The 25,206-nt window shown below is 35.1% G+C and overlaps 1 protein-coding gene and 1 long non-coding RNA gene across 2 annotated transcripts; both read right to left on the bottom strand.

Annotated features, from left to right (window-relative positions):
* Nucleotides 1-471: 471 nt before the first annotated feature.
* On the bottom strand, nt 472-3,494 carry LOC135076557 (titin-like). Its single transcript, XM_063971000.1, has 3 exons — nt 3,450-3,494; nt 2,588-2,695; nt 472-2,431 (listed from the first exon to the last, which is right to left on the bottom strand). The coding sequence occupies exon 3, from the start codon at nt 2,289-2,291 to the stop codon at nt 1,476-1,478; it is 816 nt and encodes a 271-aa protein (XP_063827070.1). The 5' UTR covers nt 2,292-2,431; nt 2,588-2,695; nt 3,450-3,494; the 3' UTR covers nt 472-1,475.
* An 8,710-nt stretch (nt 3,495-12,204) lies between these two features.
* Nucleotides 12,205-16,482, bottom strand: LOC135076555 (uncharacterized). The gene is made up of 4 exons (XR_010258299.1): nt 16,407-16,482; nt 14,855-15,778; nt 14,397-14,470; nt 12,205-13,451 (listed from the first exon to the last, which is right to left on the bottom strand). It is a non-coding gene; the product is annotated as an uncharacterized LOC135076555 (long non-coding RNA).
* Nucleotides 16,483-25,206: the final 8,724 nt, after the last annotated feature.

Genomic DNA, 25,206 nt, shown 5'->3' with positions numbered 1-25,206 from the left:
GTCGGTGCCAAGATTATGAAACGTGTGAAGTTTGCCTGCACCGACTCCAAAAGTATCAATCATGGTATAAATATTAATTCGTCCTAATAAATAAGTAATTAATTGTAATTATTTTTATACTTTTTAGTCTTGCTTTAATCGGATATACTTTGCCTTATTCTGTAACTTCAGATATGATTTGATTTTCGGATAATACTGAAACAAATAATTCCATGACTTTTTACATTCACATTCACAACACCTATTTATAAATATTTGCTATGCTTTGGTACATGTAAACATCGAGTATTAAATTAACTATCGTAATACGGTCGCACATAAAAATAAAAACTGCATCATAATAATGTAGTTGTAATTGCAATAGTTCATATTTAGGAACAAAATTGTATATAAGGAACAAAAGTCTAATCTGTATCTAAGTGTAAATATCTGTAAAAGGTAAAATTAAATCAAAATCTTAAGGATCTTACACATTTTAATTAATAACATACTTGATAATTTTACACGAAAATAATTTTAAAGACTGGCAACCTGTCATATTTTTTAACAATCAGTGCACATTGACCGCCTTTGAACATAATTATGTCATATCACGCATTCCATGTAGGGTAGAAAAAGGATCTTTATCTTTAGCCTCTGACACTTCTTGATCATCTTCGAGCACCGGAGATAGCGATGGGCGATTATTACTAAATTAATCGAATTATTCGAGTGATCTCTATAATTGAATGTATTCGAAAAGCAATCGCAGTCATTCGATTAATCGACGCGAACAGCGCAGCGAACGAATCATGTTACTAACGAATAACATGATTCGTTCGGTGCGGTCCTGTGAGCGCGCGCCGCACGGTACTATCTACTACAACGAATGAATCGTCGCGTAAAGATAAGTAAATAGATTTGTCATTCGATTGTCGATTATTATTCGATTTTTTTTTTCGAATTACTAAATTGACAATCGAAAGTTCGATTGGTCGATTGTCGATTCATTCGATTATTTTATTTCGAACAATCGCCCATCGCTAACCGGAGATCGCTTTCTCGGCCGTTGTGTCACCATACGAGACGACTTTGAGTGTGTGCGTGTAGTTTACTTGTGTGCTCATAAAACTTTACGATGTGACACTAGCCAGCTTTGTACTCTTGAAATACGACACTAAAAAGTCACCCTACAATATTTTCTATTACTGACGTTCGTTCTATGACGGGCTGTCGTATTTCGAAGCTCAAAGTCAGCCGTCGATGAACGTTGTGTCGTAATCTATTGGGATTTAAGAACCGTCCTTCGACGTACTGTCCCGGAAATTGTATACCTAATTAATAGAAAGTAAGGCACTAGTCAACAAATCCTCAAAGGCACTTATTATTATATCACAAGTAATTTTGATGATGCACTATATTAATAATTATGCACCATAATATTTTGATTGGTATACTTAGTCAATTATAAAAATAACATTTGTTTCTTATGTTAATTAGTGTTTAGTAGTGTGATAGTATTTGTTTTTAAGCTCATCTTCTTTATTTTTTAAAATAACTTCAACATCTTTGGCTGATACTGACTTCCCTGGAGGTAGTTCAAACCGAATGGCACGTATTACTGGCAATTGACATTTCTTATTATTTTCACCTTCCTCCGATAGTGAACGGGGACAGTTAATTTTCTTTTTATTGAGCTCTTCTAGTAAATTCATGTTTACTTCTTCTAATGATGTTAAATCCCTTGGAGGTGTAACATAATTATCTTCTTCTTCTTCGTTTGTCAAATCTATTTCAACATCTTCTGGGATCTTTTGTCCAAGAAGCAAATTTCTTAGTTTAACACATTCATATTCACATTGTGTAATATTCTCATTATGTTCTTTTGCTCTATCTTGATCTTCTTTTGTCGATAAACTTTCAGTATCTTTTGCTAACTCACATTTTCTCGGCAAATTAGAACGATTAATACGTTTCTTTTGCAGTTCAACTTGTGTGGAGTTTTCTTTGTTCTCATGCGGTTGTTCTATTTCATCTTCATATTCATTTGTCAAATACATATCTACTTCTTCCGCGGATACAGATTTTCCCGGCGGGACATTGAGACGTCTAGCACGTTTTCTCTCTGGTTTAGGTTTATCTTCGTTCTCATTCAGTTTTTCTATTTTTGCTTTTTCTAATGCAGGCTTCTCTAAAGACACAACCTGTTTATTCTCCTTGTTCAGTGTCAAATGTTTTTCAACTTCTTTTACCAAATTCACTGGAGGTATTTTGACAACTGAGAGTACCGTTACGTTTTTAGACGCATCCATAATATTTTGCAAATATTTTTTACATATCTCATCAACATCACCTTGAATTTTGTCAGCAGATTGGTTTAAAAGACTTTTCTTACTCGTGTATACTTTGCCGTACTTTGGTGCTTCGGGCTCGTTTATTTCTTCAGTTAAAGCTGAAACCAAATTAGTAATCAATACAACTAAAAAAATATTTTGAAAATAAATTTCCAACCGTATCTACAAACTTTGTATGTGTGGATAGTTATCCAGGCAACTTAAATTTTTCATTTTTAAGTAGATACACCTGAATTAAGAAATTAAGTACGCACCGTCGATATTTTTACTTCTTTCAGCAGATGGTTCCTTAAAGCTTGTTTTAACCGGGTATACTTTGCCATATTTTGAAACTTCAGATATGATTGTCTTTTCGGATAATGCTGAAACAAAATTTAAAAATTAAGATTAATTCCACGACTTTTTACATGTATTTACATTAGCTACACAGCAAAGTACCTACCTATTTATAAATATTTGCTATGCTTTGGTATAAGTAAACATCGAGTAATAAATTAACTATCGTAATACGGACGCACATAAAAATAAAAACTGCATCATAATAATGTAGTTGTAATTGCAATAGTTCATATTTAGGAACAAAATTGTATAATATCTGTAAAAGGTAAAATTTAATTAAAACCGAATTTCAGGATTTCAAACATTTTAATTAATCCTACTTGAGAATTTTACAGGAAAATAATTTTGAAGACTGGCAATCCATCATATATTTTAACATCAGTGCACATAGCATAAGGTTTTCATCTTTGTATTATATTAATTATACACGAATGAAATTGAAGAAAAAAATAGGTAATTTCATACTATACTACTAGCGGCCGCCCGCGACTTCGTACGCGTGGATCCCGTTTTACCCCCTTAAGGTTTCGTAAAATTCATTTTTAATGAACACCTACGTTCTAAATGGAACCCCCATGCAAAATTTGAGACTCCTAGCACTTGTAGTTTCTGAGATTTCGTGATGAGTGAGTGAGTCAGTCAGTCAGTGACCTTTCGCTTTAATATAAATACAGATTATTTCAATGGGTATGAGTATTATTAAGTTTGATGATCTCATTGTCGTATGTATGCACAACCGCTCGGCATTGCTTGTGGTTGTGGGTGGAGCAGACCCACCTGGTCTTCAGGCCCGTCACCATTTGGGAGCAGAACGTGAACCGACCTATCTGAATCATGGTCTTTCCACGGCGAGACTTCACGAATCTTGCTGAAAAAGGCAGTTATAAGTTAAAGGACGTAGCACACTTATCAACTCGGATAGGGATCGCCGTATCAACTTGAGCCGGTCAGTATTCTTTGTATGAAACTTCATACTGCAACGCACACTTATCTGCACCGAAACGCCTCGCTTCCAGTTGACAGTGATCCCTTTCCGAGTTGATAAGTCTGCTGTGAACTTTATGGGTGTTCTAAACTTGAAGTTTACTCAAAAAGTTATTGTTTACAACGTCAGCAGCAACTTCCGACCCGTGGGTTACGCCACCGATCTATCGTGCCCCCGTGGAGGATGCTCCTGTTTTTCAATTTGTTACTACCTGACCTTTGTTACTTACACTATATGGGCCATGCCTGAAATAAATGACTTTTTTTTTTTTATTTATTCATTTATTGAAATAAGCTGTAAGATAGCCAGTTTCTTGAGGTTGAGGATACCGGGTGGAGCTTGTTTCCACCTTGAACTGACAACTGACCCTCACGTTCCATCAAGTGATATGCAGGGGGGGAGCTCCCCAATGTGGTAAAAAAAAACCTTTTTTACTTGAAGTAATTATATTTTTCTTATATGTTATTATCTATATATTTTTTTAAACTTATTAACATGTATTAAGAGAAATATGATTTTGTTAGAGATAAACTTTTTAACAATTTTACTTTATCACAATCTTTATTAATTTCAGACAATTATATTATTACAAGTAGTTCTGTCTGATCATAAGCTAAGTACACTATTCACATTGAAACATTTACTTAAATGATGTACCTATTAAAAAAACTTTTTATATCACACTATTCTTTAAAAGTAGGTATTGATTTCGCGCTCTTTACATTATTAATCAGTAAAATAGGTTTACCTAAGCCTAGGCGCAGACCACCAACTTTTAGTGGTCCGATAGTTTAGTCGGTCAGTTAATCAGTAAGTATAGGCAATTAGGCATATGATGGAAGTGCGCACATAACACCGATTGATTCTTCATACAAATTAGAATTGTGTCTAACTATCGGCCGACTAAAAGTCGGCAGTCTGCGCCTTAAGCCTTATATTAAGAAACAATATGAAGTAGAGAATTATTAATGTTTTACTGAGTTTGTTGCGGCGCTTCTTCTTAGCACTGGTAGGGTAAAAAGATTATTAGACAAAAGATTATTAGTCTGGTGAGTTGCAAAGCTGCAATATACCTACTGTTTTGGCCCTTTTTTGGAGTTTCCTTGATTCTAGTGGCATACCACAATCACCACCGGCAGGCCTCTCTATAATACAGTCCACCATCGTTTTTAACATTTGGACAAAATTCTACGTGCTCGCAGACCACACTATATACAAATAAATAAATATTGACTTTGACTTTGTTTTTTACAATATTCCTCACAAGATATGAGGGTTAGCCCTGTAGATTATTTCGTGTCCTAACGTGTGTACAATCGCCTTGCACTTGTTTTTTTCGTGGCTCGCATATCGCCATCTTATCTTATCGTTGTACATCCCATTAACCCTGTACTTGTAATCTCCTTCGATGAGAATCCGATTCCCTTTGGATGACCACGTGAAGAACACACCTAAAAAAACCTTTTTTTAATTCATGTCCTAATTTTAATTATTTGATCACAGTCAGTATTCAGTCGATGAAGCACCTGATGTCGTGCCCTGAGTGCCCGAGCAACTGCACGCAGGAGGATTTGATGAATGCTGCTGATAACGCCACTCTTGTGGCGGAGTTTTGGGCTGACACTGTGTAGGTTTGTTGTCGACAAGAAAAGAAGAAGTCAGTATTCTGCATTCTCATGCCCATTTTAACCGTTAATCCCTAATTTTTAAGTGACCCTTATGGTAACACATAACAGGAATTTTGTTTTCATAGGAGTCACTTAAAAATTAGGGATGGATGGTGAAAACAGGCATCACCTATACTAAAAATCCAGAATACTGACTGCCGCAGAATGGCACCTTTTATCTATGTTGTTAGATGTCAGAAAAAAACATCTGAAAATCGAATTATCCATCGATCTTATAGCTATTACAGTTATAATGGGTTAATGGAAAAATATTGAGTATAATTTTTTTTTATAAATATATTTTAGTTAAAAAATTGTTATCATCGCCATACTTATATTTTTTGAAAATTAACATGAAAATATATTTATTGCCAGATCAAGTAGTACAAAATAAAAGACAGGCCTCCACACTAGGCATTGCCTGTCATGTGAAGGACGGAATCAGGGCGACAGATTTAATCATTGTATGCAAGTACCTCAATTTGTATAGAAAACACGCGCGGCACTTCACACTGACAACGCGTCCGCGCGCGTGATTTTTATATGAAAATCACGCGCTCCGCGGCGGAGCGCGGCGCAGTGTGATAACCGCCTTAGTACGGCTAAACAGAAGTGCAATATAGGGATACAATAAATCATCGGTTAAAAAGATAGGAAAGGGCATTAGGAATGAGTTTTGAGTGTGTGCATATTGTGCTTGTGTGTAAAAGTATAGATGTGTTGTGTGTGGGTATGGTGAGGAGTATGAGTGCAAGTGTATAGGTTCTTTAGCTATTCTAATAAATTTATATTGGTCATATTTGAATTTCATTAATTTCCTCGATGCGTATGATTATTTTTAATCCTGATGATTTCTCCTTCTATAGTATACAAAGAAGCTGGACACCCTCTGGAGTGGTGGGTAGAACATAGCCACCTGGTTCGGCGCCCGGTTGTGCTTTTTTTGTAAAACGTAAAACCATCCACTTGGATCATCGGATTCCCTCTCTGGGACAGTATTATGGTGCCCGTTAAATCTGAAATTAATATCCTTTTTAAATAAAACCAACTAAACCAACACAATAAATAATATTTTTATTTACAATAAAAATCACAATTTACAAACACTTTTTCTCAAATACAAATACAAATACAAGGCCGAAGGAGTATAAAGGTGAAAGGAGGATCGTTCGCAACAGTTATATTTTAAGTTATGACAATGTCAGCATTATTTATATTTTTAATATTCAGTCAATCCTTTGCAAATATGATTACTGCCTGTATAAAAACTCTTTTAAGATAAATAAAGTATGATAGTAAGGTTTTATGACAGTTAAAAATCATGCTAAAATCAGACAACAAATGAAATAAAACGGAAGGTTTAGTAATATTTATTTATGTTTATAATACAACACAGAAATACAGGGTGTTAGGTAAATGGGTATATGAGCCGACACTAGCCCATGTTAACATGGTCATATAAATGGTATGGTGAAGTCAGAAATTTGATATCATCATTTTATTTTTTTTAATTTTCATAGAAAAATAATTTTATGAAATCCAATTTGTATGAAAAATAAAATAATTTTATGAAATCCAATTTGTATGAAAAATAAAATAATTAAAATGAAGATATCAATTTTCTGACTTCACCATACCATTTATATGACCATGTTAACATGGGCTAGTGTCGGCTTATATACCCATTTACCTAACACCCTGTATATAAATTCTAAAAAGCAAACAATAAAAGTTTTAAATGTTCAAAATGATACAAGCTAGCTACAATCAACGTCATAATAACTATACGAATTTTAATTCTAGCTAACAGCAGTTGCTAAACTTTTGACATAATAATTTTGATTATGAAACGAGCATCAGTAAGAGCTCTTTGAAATTAGACGTTTTGAGCCGGACAGCAATTTCTCACACAGCAGGTACTGCTGGTCAATTTTATTCCAACGCAATTATCATAAAATGTGTTCGGTGTACGGTCCTACAAACGGACGACAACTGTCCGTCTCAAAACGTCCGAAAGAGCCTTAAGTTTTAAACTTTGTAGGGCTACCAGCTTCTTTTCACAACGTATTATCTGTGTGTATGTATATGGTGTGTCAATCGCTCTTTTGGATTTCATTATGAGTGTGACCTTTTATGAGGAATTGGTGACAATTTAAATTTACAAGGGTGGTTATTGTGTTTCCCTCGACGATCTTCTAATAAAATTCCTGACTCTGTGGTTTTTTGGATTACGGTCCTGATAGGCCTGTCAGTGATATCAAGAGTAGCTTTGAAAAAAGTTTTGCACACTCTGATTTTTTTATCTCCTACTGGAAGATAAAAAGCACAATTATTAGCTCGATTACTGTTGTGTACTCTGTACGGGTATTTCGGCTTAGTTTCTGAAATGTGCTGTTTAATATATTCCCGCTGCCGTTCCAAGTCACCAAAGTCCCAGTAGTTTTGGAATAAAATCTGTCTTTGTAATTCTGTAATTTTTTGCTTACATTTCAATTTGCACTGATCTCCACATGGGGTTTTCAACCGTCTCGCAGGAACTAGTTTATTCCTTTTACTTACATACGCTTTGCCGTGATTCCTTAAAATTTTTGCTCGTACACACTTCCAACTATTGGGGTTTGCCTTGCGTTTACGTCTCATTTTATTTGTCTCTTTGGCACTTGCCAGATTGTCTATTTGTAAGTGTCGGTCACCCGATACGGTAGCTTGTGATGCAGATTTTTTTGTAGTTTTTTTCTTACAAGATGTAGTTTCAAGCATGTTCGTTTCTTGTTCTGAATCACTAGACGCTGATTGTAATATGTCCGAACAAGAGCTTGAACTAGATGGTCTGTCCTCTGCTTCATTAGACTGTAATTCAAATAAAACATGAAACTAGACAATTAGACATACACAGTCTCACGCACACAGTAAAAGGAGCAAAATAGAAAGAGACTCAGTTTTATCAAGAATACCTAATACTTCGTAGTTTTCATTAAGTCTTATTTAAGTACTATATTGTTATCACCAGCCCTGAACCTTTCATTTATTCATCGAAGAAAAAAAAATAAGTTAGTATAAGAAATACCACATACGTACCACTTCGTCCATTCCCTTGAAACTCAACGTAACATTAATGTTCCGAAACATTTGACGTGTCCGTCGGCTTGTCACTAAAATATAAAAATAAGTAAGTTAGTAAGTGCTTTAAGATGGTAGGTATCGAGAGAAGCTATATCCAAATTTTAAGACAAGTATCTAGTGCCCGTTTTCATCATCAATCCCTAATTTTTAAATGACCCCTACGATAACATTATGACAGGAATTTTGTTTTCATAGAGGTCACTTAAAAATTACGGATTGATGGTGAAAACGGGCATAAGACTACTAACTAAGAATTAAAATTAGGAACACATAATGTAATAAAAAAAATCCAATATCAAGATATAGGTAGGTAGTTAGAGTATTTCTAAAATATATTTGTGTTATCTACACATTATCAATACATTACAGTGAAATAACACGTAGTTTGAAGTATTTTTTTAATACACAGACAATCTGATTATGTGCCCGCGACTTCGTACGCGTAAAAATAGTTTGAATATTGTTTTCTGTTGTTGCAACATTTTTCTTTACTGCTCCGCCCCTGTTGTCTGTGTGTAGTAATGATCTGTATATCACTCCAAGGCTTCAAGGTATAATAGAGTGAACACTATCGCCCTCATTTTGAGTGTGCCCTTTTATGACGAATTCGTAACAATTTGAATTATAAGCGTGGTTTTTTGTGTCTTCCTCGTCGATCTTCTAAATTTCCCGTGTCTTTGGTTTTTTGAATTACAGTCCTGATAGGCCTGTCAGTGATATCAAGAGTGGCTTTGAAGAAAGTTTTGCACACTCTAATTTTTTTATTTCCTACCGTAAAATAGAAAGAAAATTTGTTTCCCCGATTACTGTTGTGTATTTTGTACGAGTATTTCGGCTTAATTTCTGAAATGTGCTGTTTAATATATTCTCGCTGTAGTTTCAAATCACCAATTTCCCAGTAGTTTTGAAATAACTTTTGTCTCTGTAATTCTGTAATGTTTTCTTTGCATTTCAATCTGCATTGATCTCCACATGGGGATTTCAATCGTCTTTCAGGAACCAGTTTGTTCCTTTCACTCACATACGATTTTCCCTGATTCCTTAAAATTTTTGCTTGTAAACGCTTCAAACTATTGGGGGTTGCCTTGCCTTTACATCTAATTTTGTTTGTAGTTTCTTTGTCATCAGTCAATTCATCTACTGGATTGTCTGCTTCTAAGTCTCGATCATTTGATATGGTAGTTTGCGATGTAGTTTTTTTCTTACAAGATGTAGAGCGAGTTTCAAGCATGTTCGTTTCTTTTTCTGAATCTGAAGGCGCTGATTGTGATATGTCCGAACAAAAACTTGAACTAGAAGGTCTGTCCTCTGCTTGATTTGACTGTAATTTAAATAAAACATGAAATACACGTACACAGTAAAAAGAGCGAAAGAGAGAGAGAGAGATTAAAAACTCATGCCCGTATTTGCAAACGATGCTTGCTTAAGTGAAGCAGCAAATCGAACGCACAGCGTTGAATAGAGCTCTGTGATTGGTTCGTGTGTCAGCCTGTGCGTCTACGTTCACTGTGAGACCTCATGTTTGTGAATACGGGCGTTAGTTTTATCAAGAATAATACTTTCTAGTTTTCATTAAGTCTTATTTAGGTAGGGGAGACCGGGGATAGTTGACTAATTTTTTACTAAATCATACATATTTTTTGTGTTTTCATCCATACAGACAAATAAATCGCATTAATGGATAGAAGAACTATTGAACTACTAAAAAACAACAAAACATAGTTCATTATTAAATATCATCATCATATTTAAATGCATTTTATAGAACATCAACTCTTAGTCAATCTACCCCGGTTCCGGGGTAGATTGACTATATGCCCGGGGTAAGTAGACCTACGTATCAATAAGCAAGAAATTATGAGAAGAGTCAAGTAATAAAACACTATTTTCAATTTAATTGAACTCTTTATTCAAAACAATTATAATCAGGTACAGACATCTTTAATAAGTCTTTAAAAAAACTATCAACTCTTAGTATTTAAACTTTTTAAACTAAAATCTTCTTCAGTCTCATTTTAAATCACATATCAATCTTTGTATACAGGGTGTCCCAGATGGGTGAATCAAACTGATAGGGGAGGTAGCTCTACTAATGTACTATCCCTAAATAATATGAAAAAAAAAAATAAAGCGCATAAGGACACAAAAAAAAATGTTTAAAGTGAAAATAAATCAGATTTGCCTAAGTATCTGGCTATAATTGCTGCGTTTGGAGTTTACTTTGTACTTTTTTCTTACTAATATTAATTGTACATGATCGCTTCGTATATCTGTAAACAAACTTTTGAAAATAATGACTAGATTTCGAGTTTAGAGCAGAGTTAAAAAAACCGAACTCAAAAATTTTTTTTTCATATTTTTTTGAAAGAAAGAAAGAAAGAAAGAAAAATTTTTTATTTGGTCCAAAACAACTTATACAATTTTACAGTTCAAAGTATTTGTACATGTTTGAACCAAAATGGCATCCGCTCAGCATTGTGTCCTGCTCTGAGGTAGACCCCAGAACAGGACGCTGTTATTCTGCGGAGGCCATTTTTAAAAGAGCGTCACATTGGACGCCATAAACACTGGCATTTTTATTTTAAATAATATAATATAATAGGTAATTATAATAGGTAGTAGGATAGTACATTAGTAGAGCTACTTCCCCTAGAAGTTTGATTCACCCATTCTGTGACACCCAGTATAGTATAGTATTTTTACGTTTCCGAGTATTTCTCCTATTATCTAATGTGGCGCCGCTTTAGGAAAGGGTCTTATTTCTTCATCGTTCAGTCGTTCGTTTATAGATCCTCATCGTGCTGTAGCAATAAAAAGAATGTATGTATTAAGAATCGAATAAATAGATAATTTTAAAGATATTTTAAACTCAAAATGTTATTGATGTTGGTTGGTTCAACCAGCCCCGAAAAAAATTAGTCTACCAACCCCAAACGACATTTTAAGTTTCGATGGCATGGATAACCTACACACTGCCACCTAATAAAGAAATAACACAAGAAATAATATCAATATGGACTCATAAAACACTCTGACTAATAGGCAAACGGTTAACATAAAATGTGTAGGTACCAAATCAAAAAATATGCAACACGAAAATATTACTTACATGATATGAAAACAAATCACGGGTCACTACTCGAAAACGGCGTGTGCCGGCGACGCGGCGCTACCGACGACTGTGCGGGGGGCGGAAAGTGATGCGTGGCTGCGCTGGGATGACGCAATACTCAAACCGTTGGCGAGTTTTTGGCGGTTAGTCTACCTACCCCTATATTCAACCATCCCCGGTCTCCCCTACTTTATTATTATCACTAGCCCTTAACCTTTCATTCATTGAAGAAAAAACTTGTATTTGATACTAATATTCTATGCAAAACAGTCTGAAGGGAAAGTTATAATCATAGTATGAAAAATACGTACCACCTCTTCAATTCCCTCTAAACTCAACGCGAAGTTCATGTTCCGAAAGATTTGACGTGCCCGTCGGTTTGCCACTGAAATATAAAATCAACTAAGTTAGGTAGATGTTTTAAGACAGTAGGTGTTGAGAAAAAGCTATATTTTTTTTATGTGACAGGAGGCAAACGTGCAGAGGGATCACCGGATGTAACAACTAGCTACCACATTGCGCATTGTAGACATCTGATCATTTAGATTTGCAGGAATTAAAATAAGGAATACATTGATGCATTAAATAAATCCCATTGCAAGATACATACTTTATTTCTAAAATTTATTTTAGAGTTACCTTTTTCACATTTTTAAAATTATTTAAACACTACGTCTGTTTTAAGGTTCGGCCAAACCAACGCGATCAACCGGCGTGCAGCGATGGCGATCAATGCATTTAGGTCTGGTCGCCATCGCTGCACGCCGGCTGATCGCGGTGTGATCGCGTTGGTTTGTCCGAACCCTTAACCACACCTACGCGTGCAGATCGCCATCGCCGGCGCGATCATAGGCCAATGACAGATCACGTGATCCATGACAGTTCACGCGACCTGTCATTGGTCTATGATCGCGCCGGCGTGAAAGCTTTAGAGTGAAATGACATGTAATTTGAAAAATTGGTTGTAGTACACAGACTATCTGTGTCAGCGGCTTTGGATGCGTGAAAATAGTTTGAATAATTTCAATATTTACAAAATTTTTCTTAACTGCTTCGCTTTCTTGAGTGCGTAAATCGCTCCAGATTTAAGGGTTCTTTTGGATTGACGCCCTATAATAGAATGAACACTGTCACCATAGCTGTCACCTTCATTTTGAGTGTGACCTTTTATGTGGAATTGGCGACAATTTAAATTTACTAGGGTGGTTGTTGTGTTTTCCTCGACGATCTTCTAGAATTCCCGTGTCTGTGGTTTTTCGGATTACAGTCCTGATAGTCTTGTCACTGATGTCAAGAGTGGCTTTGAAGAAAGTCTTGCAGACTCTAATATGTTTATCTTCTACCGAAAAATAAAAAGCAAAACTATTTCTCCGGTTACTGTTATGTACTTTATACAAGTATTTTGACTTGATTTCTGAAATGTGCTGTTTAATATATTCCCGCTGCCGTTCCAAGTCACCAAAATCCCAGTAGTCTTGAAATATAATCTGTCTTTGTAATTCTGTAATTTTTTCTTTACATTTTAATTTGCACTGATCTCCGCATGGGGTTTTCAATTGTCTTGCAGGAACTAGTTTGTTCCTTGAGCTTACATACGCTTTGCCGTGATTCCTTAACATTTTTGTTCGTACACGTTTGCAACTATCGTGGTTTGCCTTGCGATTACGACTAATTTTGCTTGTGGTTTCTTTGTCACCTGTCAATTCATCTACTGGATTGTCTACTTGTAAGTCTGGATCATTTGATATGGTAGCTTGCGATGTAGTTTTTTTCTTACAAGATTTAGAGCGAGTTTCGAGCATGTTCGTTTCTTGTTCTGAATCACTAGACGCTGATTGTGATATGTCCGAACAAGAGCTTGAACTAGATGGTCTGTCCTTTGCTTGATTTGACTGAAATTCAAATAAAACATGAAGACTCAGTTTTATAAATCTTTGGACAATTTCACACAGCGCCAGCTAGCCCCAAAGTAAGCAACTTAATGCTTGTGTTATGGGTGCTAGCTTAACGGATATACTACTTATATACTTTTTTTTTAAATACATACATATTATACATAGTAACACCCAGACCCGTCACAGAAATTAAAATTCATCATTTCAATTTCTGCCCGGCCGGGAATCGAACCCGGGACCTCTCGGCATAGTAGTCCGCTCTGAACCACTACACCAAACGGCCGACTTTTATCAAGAATACTTCTAGTTTTCATTAAGTCTTATTTAGGTGATTACTATACAGTGTGATTTTTCAATCAGTATCCAATTTTTTAGGAGCGACTTAAATCAGTAACTCAATCGATTTGCGTCAAGAAAACAAAAATATTTTTTCATATTTTACTATTTTTATTTGCTGCGCGCGCGCGGTTTCAAAATTGGCTCACGTGGATAAAGCTTTGTTCATGAAAAAATACGAACACACAGTTAAGTTTGCACTTAACAATATCATGTCCCATAATATTATGGGCACCAGCAAAAATATTTTCAATTTTTTTTTCGGAAAATGCCACAATTAAAAATAATTTAGATAAAATTGTATTGTTAAATTGTTCTAGAGCTTATAAAAAAAATTAATACTGATTATCAAATCATCGTGTATTATTATCTCTAGCCCTTTATATTCTTCGAAGAATAAAACTTGTATTGTATTTGTTACTAATCATCATCATCGTCATCATTTCAGCCATAGGACGTCCACTGCTGAACATAGGCCTCCCCCAATGTTTTCCATGTTGATCGATTGGTAGCGGCTTGCCTCCAGCGCTTTCCTGCTTTGATACTAATATTATATGCAAAAAAGTATGAAGGGAAAGTTAAAATCATAGTATGAAAAATACTTACCACCTCTTCAATTCCCTCGAAACTCAACGCGAAGTTCATGTTCCGAAAGATTTGACGTGTCCATCGGTTTGCCACTAAAATATAAAAACAAGTAAAATAGGTAGGTGTTGTAAGGCGGTAGGTATCGAGAAAAGCTATATCCGAATTTGTAGACAACTATCTAACGCCCATTTTGACCATCAATCCCTAATTTTTAAGTGACCTCTATGGTAACATAACAGGAATGTTGTTTATGGTTAATTAAAATTAGGGATTGATGGTAAAAACGGGCATAAAACTACTAACTATGAACTAAAATAAGAAACACATAATGTATAAAAATAAAATCAATATACATGGTAGTTACTTTATTTATAAAATATATTTTTGAGTTACCTATAGGTACATTTAAATTATTTACACTTAAAGATAAATAAGATGTAGGTAGTCTGAAGTAATGTTTGTTTTAATACACATACTGTCTGATTCTGTGCCCGCGACTTCGTACGCGTGAAAATAATTTGAAAATTATATTCTGTTGTTACTACGTTTTTCTTTACTGCTCTGCTGCCGCCGTTGTCTGTGTATATCAATATGATGTGTATATCGCTCCATATTTAACGCTTCTTTTGGATTGACGCTCTATAATAGAGTGAACACTATCACCCTCATTTTGAGTGTGACCTTTTATGAGAAATTGGCGACAATTTAAATTTACAAGCGTGGTTCTTGTGTTTTCCTCGACGATCTTCTAAATTGCCCGTGTCTGTGGTTTTTTGGATTACAGTCCTGATAGTTCTGTCACTGATATCAAGAGTGGCTTTGAAGAAAGTCTTGCAGACTCTAATTTTTTTATCTCCAACCGAAAAATAACATGCAAAATTATTTCCCCGATTACTGTTGTGTACCTTGTACGAGTATCTTGGCTTAATTTCGGAAATATGTCGTTTAATATATTCCCGCTGCCGTTCCAAGTCACCAAAATCCCAGTAGTCTTTAAATATAATCTGTCTTTGTAATTCTGTAATTTTTTCTTTACATTTTAATTTGCACTGATCTCCACATGGGGTTTTCAATTGTCTTGCAGGAACTAGTTTGTTCTTCATATTTAAATACGCTTTGCCATGATTCCTTAAAATTTTTGCTTGTACACACTTCCAACTATCGGGATTTGCCTTGCGATTACGTCTAATTTTGCTTGTGGTTTTGTCACCTGTCAATTCATGTACTGGATTGTCTGCTTCTAAGTCTCGATCATTTGACACGGTAGCTTGCAATGTAGTTTTTTTCTTACAAGATGTAGAGCGAGTTTCAAGCATGTTCGTTTCTTGTTCTGAATCTGAATCACTAGACACTGATTGTGATATGTCCGAACTAGATAGTCTGTCCTCTGCTTGATTTGACTGAAATTAAAATAAACATGAAAATACACACACACACTCACGCTCACAGTAAAAAGAGCGAAAGAGAGAGAGAGAGAGACTCAGTTCTATCAAGAATAAGACTTCCTAGTTTTCATTGCATGTCAAGCGTGCTATGAAAGGTCTATGCTCTGTGTTTCTTTACGAGATCAAATCAGAAATGAGGAGATCCGTAAACGAACTAAATTCACTGACATAGCCCGACGGATAAGAAAGTTGGTGGCAATGGGCAGAGCACATAGTACGCAGAACTGACGGCCGATTGGGGCAGCAAGGTTCTGGAGTGGAGGCCACGTACTGGAAAACGCAGCGTGGGACGTCCACCCACAAGGTGGACCGACGACCTGATAAAGGTAGCAGGAAGGCGCTGGAAGCAGGCCGCTACCAACCATGAGATGTGGAAGTCATTGGGGGAGGCCTATGTTCAGCAGTGGACGTCTTATGGCTGAAATGATGTTGATGAGTTTTCATTGAGTCTTATTTAGGTACTATATTATTGACACTAGCTCTTAACCCTTCATTCATCGAAGAAAAAACCTTGTATTTGATACTAATATTCTATGCAAAAAGTATGAAGGGAAGGTATTATCATAGTGTGAAAAATACGTACCACTCCGTCGAATTCCTTGAAACTCAACGCGAAGTTCATGTTCCGAAAGAGTTGACTTGTCCATCGGCTTGTCACTAAAATATAAAAACAAGTAAGTTATGTTCGTGCTTTAAGGCGGTAGGTGTCAAGAGAAGCCATATCCGACTTTTAAGACAACTAACTATCTGCTACCACATTGTTTAGATTTGCAGGAATTAAAATTAGGAATACATTGATGCATTAAATAAATCCCATTGCGAGATACATAGTTTATTTCTAAAATTTATTTTAGAGTTACCTATTTCACATATTTTTAAATTTGTAAACATTACTTAAAGTGAAATAACACGTAGTATGAAGTATTCGTTTTATTATTACATAATACATGAAACATAATTACTGCCCTTTTTCACCATCAATCCCTTATTTTTAAGTAACCCAAAACAAAATGCCTGTTAAGTGTTACTATAGGGGTGAAAAAGGGCATAAGTCTAAATTAATTATTCTTAAACTAGCTTTTTCCCGCGGCTTCATCCGCGTGAAATTTAGTTTGTCACAGATCGTTATAAATTATAGCCTATATGTTATTCTGGGTTATAAACTATAATACTGCAAAGTTTCATCAAAATCCAAACTTTCACTTAATATTAGTAGGATAAGTCCAATAGTAAATATTATTAAAGAATCTTATAAAAGGGGCCTTTCACTCGGAGAACTGACGATCTGGCCGCAGAAAGTGTCTGGATGCGAGCAGAATCCTTGGCTTTTGGACGTCTTTTGGATGACTTGACAGAAACGACTTTCTTCGGGTGTGAATGTTCATTTTGAATTTTCACAATACGCCCTTTAACCACGGTCAGAGTGGCTTTGCATCCTAAAGAATGGTGAGTAGAGCACGACCACTTATTATCCGATTTCTTTCGTTTGTTAAAGTAAGAAAATCCTTCGTAATTTATTATGATTTTACCATTCTTGGACATCCTTGTCGTGTACTGTACTGGAAACATAAACATTACATTTTTGTTAGAACTTAAATAAAAGAAAAGTAGGTAGTACAGCTATAAATAAAGTAGCACAAAAATTTTTTCGCAACTTGATAAAGCGAGACGAAGAAATGTACGAAGGTGTAATGTGATAGTATAAAAAAATTATACAGGATGATTTTGTTATCAGTATCCAAATTTTTAGGAGGAACTTAGAATCAGTAATAAGTTACGTAAAAAAAATCATTTATTGAATTTTTTTTATCCGCTGCGCGCGGTTTTTGTTTTTCGCGCGAAAGACGATGAGCTGTCATCGCCTTTCGCGCGCTGTCAACCACGAAGCGAGGCGTTTACGTTACGGTACAGAATAAGTAATAGTATGTTACGGTGCGGATAATTGTGCTTACTGACCGCCTCGAGTTGATACGGTTACGATCCCTTTCCGGGTTAATAAGTGTGCTATGTCCTTTAGGCTCCTTTTCAATTGACGCTCTATAATAGAATGAACACTGTCACCCTCATTTTAAATGTGACTTTTTATGAGGAATTCATGTTTTTTTATTCATTTCCTCGACGATCTTCCAAATTTCCCGTATCTTTGGTTTTTTGGATTGTAGTCCTGATAATCCTATCACTGATATCAAGAGTGGCTTTGAAGAAAATTTTGCACACTGTAATCTTTTTTTTTTTCGGAAAATAGAACTGTGATATAAAAATACATACCACTAATTTGAGATGTCCTTCGGTTTGCCACTAAAATTATAAAACCAAGTAAGTTAAGTTTCAAGACGGCAGGTATCGAGAGAAGATAGGCCAAATCATTTGGTTTGAGAAAGCACGCATTAAAGTGATAACACACTTATCAACTCGGAAAGGGCTCAACAACGTATCGCCGCAAAAACGAAAATTAAATACATTAAATAAATCCAATGGCAAGACCGAAAGATACATAGTGAAAATTTGGATATTTTCAGACCTTCAGTTGGTACTTATTACTATAAAATGAAATAACTTAAATAATAGTTTAAATATTGGTTTTATTATTGTCTAACAAAACGTTAATGTCATTTAAAACGTACTGGACTAGAACATTAACATTACTACAATTAATGAACTAGATAATTAAAATTGTAATCCTAATTAACTCCAAGAATATTAAGGACTTTATTGAAAACGCCCTACTGGATGTACTGACGATTTAGTTAATGTTGCGGGAAGCTGAATGTGTGCAGACCAGGACCGTTGTCTTTAAAATCCTTGGTCCTTATCATTTGAAGTCTTTTATTGGGCCCGAACTAAATGCCATATTACTCGTGCAAATGTTCATTTTTCTTTTTCACAATGTGTCCGTTAATCACGGTTAGCTTGGCTTTGCATCCTTTCGTATGGTGAGTAGAGCACGCCCACAAATCCGTCGATTTGAACTTGCGCTTCTTGAAGTATGAAAACCCTTCGTAATTTATTATAACGTTACCATTCTTGGATATTCTTGTCGTGTAGGATACTGAAATCATAAACATCTTGTTTTTGTTAGAAGTCATAAATAAATGTAGCACAATACGAAATGAAACGCACCCTGATAAGCGAGGAAAGAAGAAATGTACTCATGCACATAATGCAAAATCAAAGTTCGTTTGAGCATTTTTATTTTATTTTATTTTATCATCACACCATTCTAGTTTATACAATGGTGATCATTTATACGTGTCATGTCATATTAATTAATTACGAGCAATTTAACATAGTAAAAATCATCTGCACTTAATATAATTTATTGAAGCTACACAGTAATGTTAACTACATACTTACACTAACATATTTTAATTGGAAATCAAAACCAAAAAATTATGAGCTATGAGAATGACCAGCGTTCGCCTGTACTATGGTGTTATCGATTATTTTAAGAGAAGCTTTACATCCTTTCGTATGGTGGGTAGAACATGCCCAAGTCTCTTTGACTCCGATGGTTCTTTTCTTGAAAAATGTGAATCCACCAAGATGTATTAAAATTTTCCCATTTTTGGAGTAAGTCGTCGTATAGCCTGAAATAAGAAACAATATGTTAAAAATCTTCAGTATTGATGATAATGCATTTCTGTACTTGAAACTTAACAGTATATATTTAAAGACAAGATATCGTAAAGTAATGTGTGTATTAGGTAGTTAAGGTTTTACATGATACAATTGGAAACAGTTTTTGCTTCTAGATAAGCATAGATAGACACCGCACTTGGAGCATTTGATCTTTGAACGGCTATGACAATTCTCGAACATACAAGACCTTGGTGCCCTTAGCTCATCGAACACAGCGAGGTGGTCATATCCGTCGTATCTCTTGCGTTCAGACGGACGAATTGGTCTGTACCGTCTACTTGTACAGTGTAGGTCGTCATCAGACTCGCTGTCATCATTAGGGCGGTCTCTCTCAGGAGCGTTGGTCAAACCATCAGCAACACTGAACCGAAAATCCAGTAGCGGAAGAGTGTCCTTTCTTAACACTCCATTTGCGACGCAATCATTTCTATACAATCGCCACGAGTTAACCAAGGCCAAGTTAAAAAAGTGGAAAATCACATTTAAGGTCCATTTCCCTCTGTTGTTGGCATTATAGAAGTTGGTTAGTCGGTTTAGAATATCTACACCAACCGTATGTTGAAAGTATTGTTGAGCAATAGAAGCATCTTCATCGTCATTATGTTTCTGATTTTTAACCGATCGTTTAACTGTTTTGCTTGTTGAAGATTCCGTGTGTTTTGATTGCATTATTGCAGATTCGTCATTAGACTCATTCCTACTGGCCTGACATTCACCATCAACTGTATCAGAAATTTTCTTCAATTTGTTAGTCGCCTGATCCGGTACTGGGTTTAACAAATCCTTGTTGTATATATTTCTGCGGTTAAACTCTTCAACTACTTGTTCTGTTGAGTAACGCTGGTTGTAAAACACACTGCTGCCTGAAGGGACACTTTTGATTAAATTCAAAATTAAAGAAGATCCGCGCTCTAAAGAGTTTTGAGCAGATTTTGTATTAGCAGTTCTGAATATGTCAAAATCGAGCAGAAGACCATCGCTCGTTGTCAAAACGAACGTTTTGATACCAACAGGTCTGGGTTTATGCCGCGTGGAATAACGGCTAATGAATGGAATTATATGTTCACCTATGCAATAGTTAGTTGGGACTCTTTCCAATCTGCTGCAGGCTTCCTGGACCAGCTTGATCACGGGTTGTACCTTCCAAAGCGGATTTAGTTTTTCTGTTCCTCTCGGTCGATCATGATCTACTACATTGAGAGACTTACGTAAGGTTAAAAACCGATCGCGACTTATTGTATCTGCAATAAGGCCTATTTTCATATTGGCTCGCCAGTACATCGTCAAGTGAGGATAGGGAAGGCATCCCATGATAATGTGCGCACCGAATAATTTTGCGATTTCGAACTTGGTTGTGTTTAGTTCTTGCCCAGTTTTCCGCTTGTAGTACAGGTTGGTGCACCTAGCTATCTCTTCATAGAAATTTTCATCAAAGTACTCGCGAAGATAATCTATTGGTGCACGAACTGGGTTTTTACGGAAAGCTGGAAGGTCGTCTGGCTTAAGGTGTAATGCACGTGGTATTGTAGTATTAGTACTAAGACTTTGTGCTGGCTCAATCTCGATTTCAATTTCTGTATGCTCAGAAATGTTGGCAGTAGTTAAAACGTCAGCAAAAACAAGCGACTCTGCCCCCAAGTCTTCTTCATCATAAAGATCTTCAAAGTCTGATCGACTTCCATCACCCAGTAGAGCCAAGATACGATCTGTCAGAATGTGAGCTATAATAGAAAAAAATAAACAGTTAAAATCGAATAATTTTGTTCGAAAGTTGAGTCACAAAGTCAAAATGAAATGCGATTGCGGTCAAATACCTGCCTTGTTATCCAAGTATGTAAAATTATTAATTTCAAGTCAGACTGTGCGGTATTTATATGAATAAATTAAATTAAATATTACATTAGAGTATTTATTTATAATTAAGTACATCATTAATGATACACGAAGAGGTACATAGTTACCAAAATAAATTAAAGGAATGGCACAAGTTACTACTACATTCATAAATTATCTTAAACGCTATCTAGTGCTACAAAAACGTACTAGTTGTGAGAGTGATATTAACTTGCGAAGAAGTGAATTTACTAAACTGTTTTTCTATCAGTATAAATAAATAAATTATCCTTGGACATTTTACACTGCGCCATTTAGTCCCAAGCTAAGCAAAGCTCGTACTATGGGTACCAGGCCAATGGATATAGGTACTTATAATTTTTCTTTTTTATTTACAACATATTACATACTTTAAAATTTTAAACTTTCACGTTCCATTTCAACTAAAATAGTAAGACACGAGACAATATTACATACTATAAGAAACGCCCAGAAAAATTCAAACTATAGTCTATCCAATATAGCTTGATTAGAATGACAGCTGTCATCAAAAGTAACGACATAACTTTGTAGTAGCGATCAATGAGAGCAAAATATTGGCGGACAAGAAATAATTCACGTCTGACCTACAAACAGTATTTTCGACGACAGTGCTTCCAATAAAAATGATAATTTCGTGTAAATGCAGCGTTAAATTACACCAATAAGTAGTAATTCGAAATTATAAAAATCAAGCTAGAGTATTAACGACGCCTCTACAAGGTTATCTCGAGTTACAAAAATGTTAGTGTTGGGACATATCGACAAATGTCATATTAAATTAAAACTATTTTTTTAACATATTTAACAATTTTTTTTTCTAACTCATTTTTTAACATATTTAAGTCAAGTTATGCGTTTTTCTAAATGTTCACTATTAAAAACTAAAAAACATTTCATTCTTAAATAATCAAACATCGGAAATCAATCACCGGTAATTTTTTGGGTATTCATAGCACCGTTGCTCTAGAAGAGATGCCCACCGCCCTCTAGCGAGAGGAAAAAACCACTGAAGAACACTGATGATAATGACTACGACTTAGGTTGTACACCCTTGACATGAATTTTAAATTTTACTGTCTTTAAATTTAAATCATAATTGTCATTTTTATGAATAAAGATATATGAAGAAAAATTGGGTGCATTTTTTCATATCATTTTTTCGAAAACTTATCGATACATCTATGTGAACCGTACGAAACATACCCATCACTAGTCACATTCGTTTGACAGCCGTCATTCTAATCAAGCTATATTGGATAGACTATAATTTATGTTCAGGCACACAAACATAATGTATTGTGCCTCAAACCAGCGACCTTTGGGATAGCAGTCCGATGTGTGAACCACTACAATATCGGTCGTCAAATCAGTGTGTATGCACATTATGTATTTTGACAATATCATTATCAACAGTATGTAACACGGCCCGACAGCCTCTACTATGGTGGGTTGAGCACATCCATCGCGCTGTCCTTGCCCCTTTCTTCTTTTCACTCCTCCTAAAAAAAGTATATCCCCCATATTGGATCCTAGGTCTTCCATTTTTGGAAATAAAGAAAATTCCTGAAAAAAGCAGTTGGTAAGTATATAATTTTATTTATTCACAATGTAAACATATTATGTTTTGAGCCCTACACGAGCCGCTTTGTTAGAAATTTTTTGTGCAAAATTTAGCCTCCCTTTCCATAATAAAAGCGACTCCTCTAGGGCGATGTCTCGATCAGGAGTGTAAAGCTCGGCAAATTTTTGGTTTAAGTGGTCAAGAATTGGTTTGATCTTTGCAATTTTTTCATTATTTGATTCAATATTCGATTTCACGTTACTATTATCAGTAAAACGCAAGCATTTTTTAATTAATAAAAATTTGTCCATGGGCATAACTTTTTGAAATCGGTCCATTTGTAATATTTTCAGGTTTGAGTTCCAATATTCAGTCTCAACTGGCCTAGGATCAAGACTCTGCAGCACCAAGATGCTAAAGAACACCCACAAATCACTTACAGAAATAGGCTTCCAGTTTTGCATTCGAGCTCGTTGTTTGAGGGTACTTTTATCAAGTATCTGTTGTGTAAAAACTACAGAGTGCATAAGAGATAGCCGATAGTTAACGTTTATTTGATCATGTGTGAGTGTGGTATAGTTTTATACCCAAACGCATGCTACTTTGTAAATTTTGGTGGTTACTACCACACTTGACGACATTTTTGTACTTTGGCTATACACAAGCCAGCGGTAGGTACAATTAAACAAGAAATTTTGAAAAACAAAATTTTACTAAAAAAAAATAACACGTCATAATAATGATTGAACTGCTTGACCTAAGGTTTATTTGTTTTAAAAACGTTCACATTATTAAATATTAATTTATTTTTCATTAAGGTCTGAATAGGCTAAAAACATATCGTTAGATATACTTCCTATCGATCTATATTTTAGATCAACCAAATATACATACTTCATTCTGTAGGATTACTGATTAGATTGGATTCTTTACAATACATTATACAATATACAATAATATAATACAGTGATAATAAAGGTTTTATAATTCTCAATATCAGATGATATTATTAAAAATAAGTAAATCACGATAAGTATGCATTAAAAGTTACAAAGTAGGGTATATTTTTCTAAAAGCAGTGGTAGGGTTAATATTGGGACGTGTAAAAGCGCTTTTTAAAAGCCTATTTGCAAAAATAAATGAATATTATGAATTTTTAATTTTTAAGCATATTATTTACCTAAGCCTTCTCAAGGCTAGAGTTAACCGGGCAGAAATTTACCACATTACCACAATGCACCTCCCCATTTTATATGATTGGAGATAGAGATTTTTATGTAGCTATTTTAATAGTCTACAAATAAAGAAGTGTTTGAATTTTAGTTTTGGCTTTTATTAAGTATTCTAATTACCCTTAAATACCCATCGTTTCCTATTTTTCAGTCTGTCCTTACTATGTCTGAAAATAATGAATAGATACGAATATGAAAATAATTGCAAGGAACTAGTCCCTATATTGCTCTATTACATTAATAATACCGTGTATGAAAATCGAGCTGGCAGTTTCTCGGATTTTTTCCAGTAACAAAACATAACCGAATGTTGCATTTCATACAAATGACGTTGGTCGCATGTGAGCACAGGCGACACCGACCACGATCCCCCGTTGATAGGAAGTGCCCGAAGTTATCATATCTTACATCATCCTCTGGCACTGGCTTCCGAAATTTTCTTCTCTTCAGCCCTTAAAGAAATAAAATAAATTAAGAGGACATCAATAAAATCAACCCAAAACTTTTTCATATACTTTTATGAATATTTATCGGGAAATTAAACATATTTTATCATAACACTTTTTTTATTATTACAGTGACTGTCAAAAATCTTCCCAGAAAATAGAACAAAATAATAAAAAACATGACTTTCAACTTAAACCTAGTAATACTTTCGGTGAAAATAGCTAAGTATTGGGATACTTAAAAAAGAAAATGTATCTTGAACTGAACACAGCAGTCAGTAAACCACCTTCATTCGTCTAAATACAAAGAAGTACCAACCAATAGATGGCGCTGACTGTGACTTCACTTGCGGTATGAGAGTATTTTTGGATAAGTTTTAGAGCTTTAAGCTTCTTATCCTTCCTTAAGGTACGTATGCGGTGCAAACACTTCTACTGACACAGATGCAACCAAAAAAGGTACTATGATTGGCTGGCATGTTAGGCCGCGTCTCCTCTGAGGTCGTCCATATGGAAAGTCGAACAACATTGTAATATCTTGATACTTGTAAGGATAGTGAAAAAAGCTTAGTTTAGCTAAACTTTTCTAAAGTCTTTGCGTCTTCTTTGGTCTTCTTATTTGGTTTATGA

The sequence above is a fragment of the Ostrinia nubilalis genome, chromosome 12 (genome assembly GCF_963855985.1).
Source record: "Ostrinia nubilalis chromosome 12, ilOstNubi1.1, whole genome shotgun sequence".
Classification (NCBI taxonomy): domain Eukaryota; kingdom Metazoa; phylum Arthropoda; class Insecta; order Lepidoptera; family Crambidae; genus Ostrinia; species Ostrinia nubilalis.
Note: the sequence above shows the minus strand (reverse complement) of the source record. Positions and strands in the feature narration are given on the sequence as shown.